The 9,657-nt window shown below is 42.6% G+C and overlaps 1 protein-coding gene across 1 annotated transcript in view; it reads right to left on the bottom strand.

Moving 5' to 3' along the window:
• Positions 1 to 2,401: 2,401 nt before the first annotated feature.
• wdr59 (WD repeat domain 59) overlaps positions 2,402 to 9,657 on the bottom strand; it is an 88,228-nt gene continuing 80,972 nt past the window's right edge. The window contains exons 24-26 of the mRNA XM_060923255.1: positions 5,719 to 5,842; positions 3,650 to 3,792; positions 2,402 to 3,153 (exon numbers count right to left, since the gene is read on the bottom strand). Of these exons, the coding sequence (XP_060779238.1) occupies positions 2,918 to 3,153; positions 3,650 to 3,792; positions 5,719 to 5,842 (503 nt within the window). The 3' untranslated portion in view covers positions 2,402 to 2,917. The remainder of the gene's footprint in view (positions 3,154 to 3,649; positions 3,793 to 5,718; positions 5,843 to 9,657) is intronic.

The following is a 9,657-nucleotide window of genomic DNA, read 5'->3' as shown; positions in this document are numbered from 1 at the left end:
CCAGTGAAGACCAATGCTAGCACAGTCAAGCCAAATAATAATAATAATAATAATAATAATCTTCCCTGTGTAATTTACTGAGTTACTTTTAAAATCAACATCAACAGCTACACATACAGTGGGGCAACAAAGTATTTAGTCAGCCACCAATTGTGCAAGTTCTCCCACTTAAAAAGATGAGAGAGGCCTGTAATTTTCATCATAGGTATACCTCAACTATGAGAGACAGAATGGGGGGAAAGAATCCAGGAAATCACATTGTAGGATTTTTAATGAATTAATTGGTAAATTCCTCGGTAAAATAAGTATTTGGTCACCTACAAACAAGCAAGATTTCTGGCTCTCACAGACCTGTAACAACTTCTTTAAGAGGCTCCTCTGTCCTCCACTCGTTACCTGTATTAATGGCACCTGTTTGAACTCGTTATCAGTATAAAAGACACCTGTCCACAACCTCAAACAGTCACACTCCAAACTCCACTATGGCCAAGACCAAAGAGCTGTCAAAGGACACCAGAAACAAAATTGTAGACCTGCACCAGGCTGGGAAGACTGAATCTGCAATAGGTAAGCAGCTTGGTGTGAAGAAATCAACTGTGGGAGCAATTATTAGAAAATGGAAGACATACAAGACCACTGATAATCTCCCTCGATCTGGGGCTCCACGCAAGATCTCACCCCATGGGGTCAAAATGATCACAAGAACGGTGAGCAAAAATCCCAGAACCACACAGGGGGACCTAGTGAATGACCTGCAGAGAGCTGGGACCAAAGTAGCAAAGGCTACCATCAGTAACACACTACGCCGCCAGGGACTCAAATCCTGCAGTGCCAGACGTGTCCCCCTGCTTCAGCCAGTACATGTCCAGGCCCGTCTGAAGTTTGCTAGAGAGCATTTGGATGATCCAGAAGAGGATTGGGAGAATGTCATATGGTCAGATGAAACCAAAATAGAACTTTTTGGTAAAAACTCAACTTGTCGTGTTTGGAGGAGAAAGAATGCTGAGTTGCATCCAAAGAACACCATACCTACTGTGAAGCATGGGGGTGGAAACATCGTGCTTTGGGGCTGTTTTTCTGCAAAGGGACCAGGACGACTGATCCGTGTAAAGGAAAGAATGAATGGGGCCATGTATCGTGAGATTTTGAGTGAAAACCTCCTTCCATCAGCAAGGGCATTGAAGATGAAACGTGGCTGGGTCTTTCAGCATGACAATGATCCCAAACACACCGCCCGGGCAACGAAGGAGTGGCTTCGTAAGAAGCATTTCAAGGTCCTGGAGTGGCCTAGCCAGTCTCCAGATCTCAACCCCATAGAAAATCTTTGGAGGGAGTTGAAAGTCCGTGTTGCCCAGCGACAGCCCCAAAACATCACTGCTCTAGAGGAGATCTGCATGGAGGAATGGGCCAAAATACCAGCAACAGCGTGTGAAAACCTTGTGAAGACTTACAGAAAACGTTTGACCTCCGTCATTGCCAACAAAGGGTATATAACAAAGTATTGAGATGAACTTTTGTTATTGACCAAATACTTATTTTCCACCATAATTTGCAAATAAATTCTTTAAAAATCAGACAGACAATGTGATTTCCTGGATTCTTTCCCCCCATTCTGTCTCTCATAGTTGAGGTATACCTATGATGAAAATTACAGGCCTCTCATCTTTTTAAGTGGGAGAACTTGCACAATTGGTGACTGACTAAATACTTTTTTGCCCCACTGTACCGGAGCGACCTGGCAGCCAAAACACTCTCACAATGTTCCGCATGTAACAAAGCAAACCCTGCAGCCATGTTTGCTTCCAAATCGTCACTGTCGCTCACTAACACAGTTGTTTTAGGTCTCCAACGTGTGACGTCATGTTGTCTTGACAATGTGCAATATTGTAACAATATTGCACGCTCATTCTCCATTGGGTAGACTAGAGTGATGTAATGCACACAGGATAAAACAGATAGTCAGACAGAGAGAGGCACAAAAGAGAGAGACACACACACACAGGTAGCATGAGAGAGAGAGAGAGACAAGCAGAGAGAGAGAGAGACAGACAGACAGACAGACAGGCAGGCAGGCAGCAAGTGAGAGAGAGACAGAGACAGGCAGCACGAGAGAGAGAGAGACAGACAGACAGACAAGCAGCAAGTGAGAGAGAGAGAGAGAGAGAGAGAGAGAGAGAGCGCAAGAGAGACAGGCAGCAAGAGAGAGAGACAGGCAGAGGGAGAGAGAAGCAGCGAGAGAGACAGACAAACAGTAAGAGAAACCGAGACAGACAGACAGAGGGGCAGCAAGAGAGACAGAGCCAGACAGAGAGCAAGAGAAAGAAGAGGGACAGACAGAGGCAATAAAAGGAAGGGAGGGAGAGAGAGAGAATAAATATTAACTATAATGCAGGATATGGTGCAGCTTTTTAAACAAATTTATTTCTTCATTCAGGGCAGAAACTTTGTTGGTGCTGGTTTATCATTTATCACTACTCCCTTACACAAGAGCACAGTTCTTCACTATTCTCTTCTCAAATGAAAAGACAGACATCATCATACAAAATGGCGCTTTTCAGCTGTGAGGGTTCAATCAGCAGCACATTCAGTCCATCTCGACGTGGTTGTGTTCACAGATTGCGGAGAAATAAAACCCTGCAGTGTAACCGAACCAGGACTGCAAAAACGGCACTTCCTTTATTCGGATTGATCTTTCTGAATAAGGCTGGTGTAAACGGTCACTCAGGTCGTTGTGGTTTCTTGCATACTGCGAAGACCGCTATTAGAAAAGGTCTGTTCAGAGCAGCACAGAAATCCATGGTCTGTATCAGTCCTGTTAAAAAAAAAAAAAAAATCAACAGTCGAGGCTGTGTTACAGTACTGAGAGGTTCGAGACGCACCCTGAGACCTCGGCCATGTCCATGTCTGTGTAAAGGATTCAGAACGTGCTCTGGAGGAGACAGTGACAGCCGCAGCCTGTAGGACAGACTTCCTGCGAGCGGAACCACTCCATCATGTGGCTCGTGTGGCCGCCGTGGCCGCAGCTCAGGCAGAAATTGGACGAGCCGCGGACAGCCACGTGGCAGATGGCGCACTGGAAGGTGAAGCGCTTGCACACGGCGCACTGAGTTCCTCTGGCCTGGCTCCGACAGTAGCAGCAGTACACGCCGAACTCTGCAGGTGAGAAACACAGCGATACCGCACCATCACTGGCAGCACTTTACGGAAGACTGGAATATTATCCGGAGTCAATGATGTCACGTAATTTCTAGAGTAAAATCTGCATCAGGAAAAATGTCCTGCATATTAATTTCCATCATGACCACTGGTTCAGTTTCCTACATTACCCACAATGCCATGCTGCCACTAAGAATCACTTCATCTCGACCTAAACAGAGCGCTGCAGCGGCGCTTTAGTCTTTTTTTTTTTTTAAATCCGTCCAGCTCTTTCACCACCTGCTCAAAACACCAAAGCTTTAACTTCTCAAAGCTCGCTAACTCGCTCAGCTGAGCATCATCTCTCAGTGGTGCATCGCTGCAGTGCATTCTGGGACTTTTGAGTCCAGTGTTTGCGCAAACGTGACTTTGAAAGCAAAGAAAAGCAAACTCCTGTTATTTAGTTGGACATTTGTGACACGATTCCACTCCATTCGAACAAACATGAACTCACCGATCCCCTTGTGCGGCTCTGGAGGACAAGAAACAAACTTCAGCACTTCTGCTCTCTTTTCCTTCAGACCCCAGCGGTGCAGAATCTCTCCGTAACACTTCTTAAAGTCGTCGTACTGTAAGGTGTTCGCCGGGTCTAATAATCTGGACAATCAAGGACCATGAAACAAAAGTTAAATCAAATCACAGACATGATCTGGGATTCGTGGAAACCAAATCGGACGACTGTCTGGGAAGCAGGATGGCAAAATCTAACGTGTGTCTATGTGCAAAACCCCCCAAAATACCTCACTTCCTGTTGGGCGTGGCTAATACAACGTACACGGGGCTGCAAAAGTAGGTATACAGTCATGAAAACCAAACTGTTTGCACAAAACGTTCTCATTGATTATACAAACATTAATAAACGTATTAATCCCTCAATTAATTCTCATTAATGAATTCTAGTATTAAATGAAATCTAGCACCACTATTATAATACTCATGGATGCAAATGGCGCGCCTTTTGGCGGATGCCGCCTTTTTCACGGCTGTCTGGGGGATGTGTGTGAATCGTGCAGATCCGATGAGTTTTTTTTTTTTGGTGAGGGGGGAGGCGTTGGAGTGTCTGATTATAATTTCATCAAAGTAAATTCTGTATTAAAATTACTAAATAAGCAAATGCCGTTACAGTCCATGAAACATAGGAAGTATAAGTATGAGAAGAAAAAAGTAAATCAGAAAGCTGCGCACGTAAAGCCAATTGGCTGCACTTCACTGCACGCGCAAGGATTTCCATCAGTCCAACGTAAGTTACGCAAGTTACGTAATTGGCTTTACGTGCGCAGCTTTCTGATTTACTGTTTTCTTCTCATACTTATACTTCCTATGTTTCATGGACTAACGGCATTTGCTTATTTAGTAATTTTAATACAAAATTTACTTTGATGAAATTATAATCAGACACTCCAACGCCCCCCCCCCCCCCCCCCCCCAAAAAAAAAACAAAAAAACAAACTCATCGGATCTGCACGATTCACACAAGTCCCCCAGACAGCCGTGAAAAAGGCAGCATCCGCCAAAAGGCGCGCCGTTTGCATCCATGAATACTGGTAATACGAGAATAATCCTTACTGTATACCTACTTTTGCAGCCCCCTGTATATTTATCAGTTATTCCATGAAATCGAGTCGTACATGAGCTGATAGCCGGTGAGGCGCATAGCACCTAGTTGTCTCTAAGCCACGTAAGACGAGATTGAGTGGAATAACTGTTTTATTCTATCCACATGCACTGGATTTTGAGAAACGGAGCATTTTTATTTTTTTGCAAATTCGAGAAATAAAAACTTTATACAAAACGTCCGACAAAATCATTTCCGCTTAGAACGTAAACAAACTGGCGAAATGACTAACAATTTGTGGGAAAAAAATAAATAAATAAATAATTCTTGGGGAAAAAAATTCTAACCATTGAATACTTTTATTCCATGTTTTGCTGCTTTAAAAAAAAAAATTGTGTGTGTGTGGGGTTTGTTTTGTTTTCAAGTAGTTTTTATTTCATCCTCGGTTGGTTCAGCAACACGCGCCGCCATTTTTTTTTCTCTACTCACGGTATATGAGCCGATAGCATAGTAGCCAATCAGAGCGCACAATTGCTCATATCCAGTGAATGTGGATAGAATAAAACAATATTTGTTTATCTTGGAGAGGCCCACATGCCGACCAAATTTGGGGCGTGTCCGTGAAACTGTACGCCGGGCACAAGACTCAATATCAACAGATTTTTTTTTTTTTTAAATTTAGGTGTTTTTAGTTCCAGTCACTGCAACTTACATCATCTCTCTTATCATCTCACACTCTCATCTGGCATTTCGAAGCACAGATGCGAGTGTAAATAACAGATGTGAAGAGAGGGACTAAAATCACTTTTCTGTTTCATGTATTTCTGTAAAAATGAACATATGATACATAACTCTCAATCCAAACTGTACTGCTATGAAATTAAAAGGAAGGACAGAACATGTGAGAATCACTGACAGAATAAAGCCATATAACAACAACAACAACACTGTTGTAGCACGGTGATGACCTTTTGTTCATGTCGTGTTGCTCTTTCTCTCGTTCCCGGGGATCTGTGTAAGCCTGGTTTGCATAGCGGAGGTCGTCAGGAGAGGACTCTCCCCACGGTAGAGCTTGTTCAGTGTCGCGTCCAGCTAAAGAAAACAAGATCAACTGTGAGCTACTGTTCACTTACGTATCCCCCCCGCCCGCTCTCGCTTATATCAGAACACAAGCATTCGAAGGAATAGGACACTTATTATTATATGAATGTTGACTTCGACAAATAATGAACCCTGAAGCAAGTAAGTAAAGAGCAGGGATTTCAAACAGCATCCTGGTAAACGGTCATTTCGAAATAGCATTTTGCTTCTTGAAATAGCGTCAAAATCCACACTATGTTTCGTAAATACATTCAGTCGGTAAACAGGAAGTCAATGTGGGACAGAGCTAAAAACGGTATACACGGTATAGAACCCCAAGCTGAAGTTTGGTACCAAATATCAAGCAGTTGTGATTTGTAGTTGCTGAGAAAAAAAAAAGTTACGAAAATTTTGTAAATCCACGCTATCGATTTCGTAAATACATTCAGTCGGTAAACAGGAAGTCAATGTGGAACAGAGCTAAAAACGGTATACACGGTATAGAACCCCAAGCTGAAGTTTGGTACCAAATATCAAGCAGTTGTGATTTGTAGTTGCTGAGAAAAAAAAAAAAAAAAAAGTTATGAAAATTTTGTAAATCCACGCTATCGATTTCGTCAATACGTTCAGTCGGTAAACAGGAAGTCAATGTGGGACAGAGCTAAAAACGGTATACACGGTATAGAACCCCAAGCTGAAGTTTGGTACCAAATATCAAGCAGTTGTGATTTGTAGTTGCTGAGAAAAAAAAGTTACGAAAATTTTGTAAATCCACGCTATCGATTTCGTCAATACGTTCAGTCGGTAAACAGGAAGTCAATGTGGGACAGAGCTAAAAAACGGTATACACGGTATAGAACCCCAAGCTGAAGTTTGGTACCAAATATCAAGCAGTTGTGATTTGTAGTTGCTGAGAAAAAAAAGTTACGAAAATTTTGTAAATCCACACTACTGATTTTGTAAATACATTCAGTCGATAAACAGGAAGTCGATGTGGGACAGAGCTAAAAACGGCATACATGGTATAGAACCCCAAGCTGAAGTTTGGTACCAAATATTAAGCAGTTGTGATTTGTAGTTGCTGAGAAAAAAAAAAAAAAAAAAGTTATGAAAATTTTGTAAATCCACGCTATCGATTTCGTCAATACGTTCAGTCGGTAAACAGGAAGTCGATGTGCGACAGACCTGAAAACGGTATACACGGTATAGAACCCCGAGCGCAAGTTTGGTACCAAGTGGCTATGATTTGTGGTTGCTGAGAAAAAGGGTGTTTCGGACAGACGGATGGCGATACGGATGGACGGACAGAGGTAAACCAGTATTCATACTTTCATTCAGCATGAAAGTTTTGACCCGGAATTTAAAGTGCAATTTCACTCGCAGGTCTGAGCCGAACCTTACCCACTGCATCATTTTGAAAAATACTTTATATAAAAAAAAAAAATAAATCTGCAAGGGGCTGTGGAGGAGGCGTGGCTATGTGAGGCAGGAGTGGCTCAGGAACATCTCCGGGCCAGACAAAAATGGAGGTGTGAGAGACAGACTGGCTATTTTACACTTTACCGTACCGCGTATTCAGAAATGGATCATGAACCGTGAATGAACCACTTCTCTTTGTATTCATCTCATGCGCGACGTAAACAAACCAGACAAAAAAAAAACCCTAATATATGGCGGACATTCCCTCGATTCGAACATCATTTCACTTGATAAATGACAAGTGAATTAACTTAAAGGTCCGAGGACACGCTGGCTGCACTGGTGCAGGCGAGCACATGGCGTGTAAACACACTTGACTTGGTTGAAAAAAAAAAAAAGCGAGGAATTAAAAATCACCTTCATCCTCAAGATAATGCCTCCTGAATATGAATTCAGTCAAGAGTCATAGAAACTCTTTGCTGCGCCAGAACAAAGGAGAGACCTTTTAACAACTCGTCAGGTCAATTCAATAATTTGCGTGTGGTTGCCAGTTTCAGAATTCACAAATTCCACCAGATGGTTGACAGTTCCATGAATTCAGCTTTCCTTCCTGAGGCATTCCGGTGAATTCTAACAGTCTGATATAATTTAATTTTGGTTCCAGGAAGTATGAATTTCTCGATGTGGGAGATGTTCTATCAGGAACAGTTGTCAGAAAGCATTTCATCACAGAAATGGCAGGCACTGAACACACAGGGAACGCGTGGACACATTCCATACGTCGGAAAAGTAGTCTGGTACAGGTTAAATAGTTTCTTTACCCTTCGCTAAAAACATAGTCCCAGAGGTACGGTAAAAAGTGTAAAATAGCCGACAAAGTCGCAAGACACGCATGCCACAGAAGGTATAGATAACGTAGACGAGTCCCAAACGGTCGACTCTACGTCAGCATCAGCCGTGCAAGGTTCAGGACGCAGGGTTTCCCCAGGTTTGACCACCATAAATTTAAGACCTTTTTAAGACCACTTAAATGAGAATTAAAACCTACATCGCAGCCATTATGCGGTCGTAGAACACCAGATCAAATTCCCCAATAATGACAAATGTTTCAAGTAAAAATACTTTTATTATAAAAGTTAAGTCATTATGTGCATTGCTTGTCAAATCTTCACATTCAAGACAAGCAAGACTGAATTTTGTTATGCAAGAAGTTTTGTTTTTTCCACAGGAGAATGTTGTAGCGACTTCCGAGACTGGGAACATAGCCTTAAAGAGTTCGCTTATGCCCTCATTCGAGCTGTACGAGTGGTGTCCCGTAATTGTTTTTAAAATCCAGAGCACCTCTGCCCAAAGTGTCAGGGTTCCACCGACACCCATCATGCCACTGCTCGGCCCTTGTGTTGTTGCTAGCCTTGCCGATGATGTCTGGCTTGGCTGATGCTGCTGACGTTCGACAGTGGTGCTAGTGGCAACTCCAGGTGCATTCGGAGATTGAACCGTGCAGAACTGAGCGATGGGCTGGTGGCGGTGGAGGGCAGATGCAATGTGCTTTGAGCTCTTCATGTGAGACTCTAAAGCGAAATGACCTATAGTGGACAACTTGAAGGTCTTTCGACAAACACAGCATCTTGCTTCAACGTCACTTCCAGGAACCTCCCTCACCCAATCACGATATCTTTCATCTCAAAGCCACCGCTGATTAAAACGACACTTCCCTATGCTGCAATTCGCGGAGTCTCCTCTCCACCACGGACTCCGACGATTGCGCCGGTGCGAAAATGTATCAATATTGTTTCTTTCTTTGCGCATACTCCAAGAAATTCACTGATGTTACACAAAACCCACATTTTCACATTGTAGAATAGTATGAGTAAATTTAAGACCTTTGTTTAAAAAATTAAGACTTGGGCAAAGCAATTTAAGACTTTTTAAGGCCTTAATTTTGGAATATTAAATTTAAGACGTTTAAGACCCCGCAGCTACCATGGGATGATTTAAAGGAGAACTGAAGTCATTCTTAAACTTGCTTTATTTCTTAATTAACGTGTTATTCAATTACGTTTTCGGTTTTAGTCACCTTATATCATGACTCGTATTGGCAACTAATTGCAATTAAATATTATACTTATCGGCCTATTTGGTTTTTAGCCGTGTTGAATTTAGTTCGTTTGGTCCACGGCAGGCGTCGCTTATCCGCGCGATCTTCACGAGACTTGTTCGAGACTTCGAAACGTGAAGAAGTGTCAGCCAGGTGTCAGTGCTGTCATTTTGAAAACTGTTTTCCAAACGAAATATTGCACAAAAATGAGTTTAAATGACAATTACTGCCTACTTTTTTCAAACTTTCCTGATTGCTATCAAAACAAACAAAACTTCCGGCTTCAGCATTCGAAAGAGGGCGCGCGCGT

Source organism: Neoarius graeffei, chromosome 6 (genome assembly GCF_027579695.1).
Source record: "Neoarius graeffei isolate fNeoGra1 chromosome 6, fNeoGra1.pri, whole genome shotgun sequence".
NCBI classification, from domain to species: domain Eukaryota; kingdom Metazoa; phylum Chordata; class Actinopteri; order Siluriformes; family Ariidae; genus Neoarius; species Neoarius graeffei.
The sequence above is the reverse complement of the archived record's forward strand: the minus strand, read 5'-3'. Positions and strand labels throughout refer to the sequence as shown.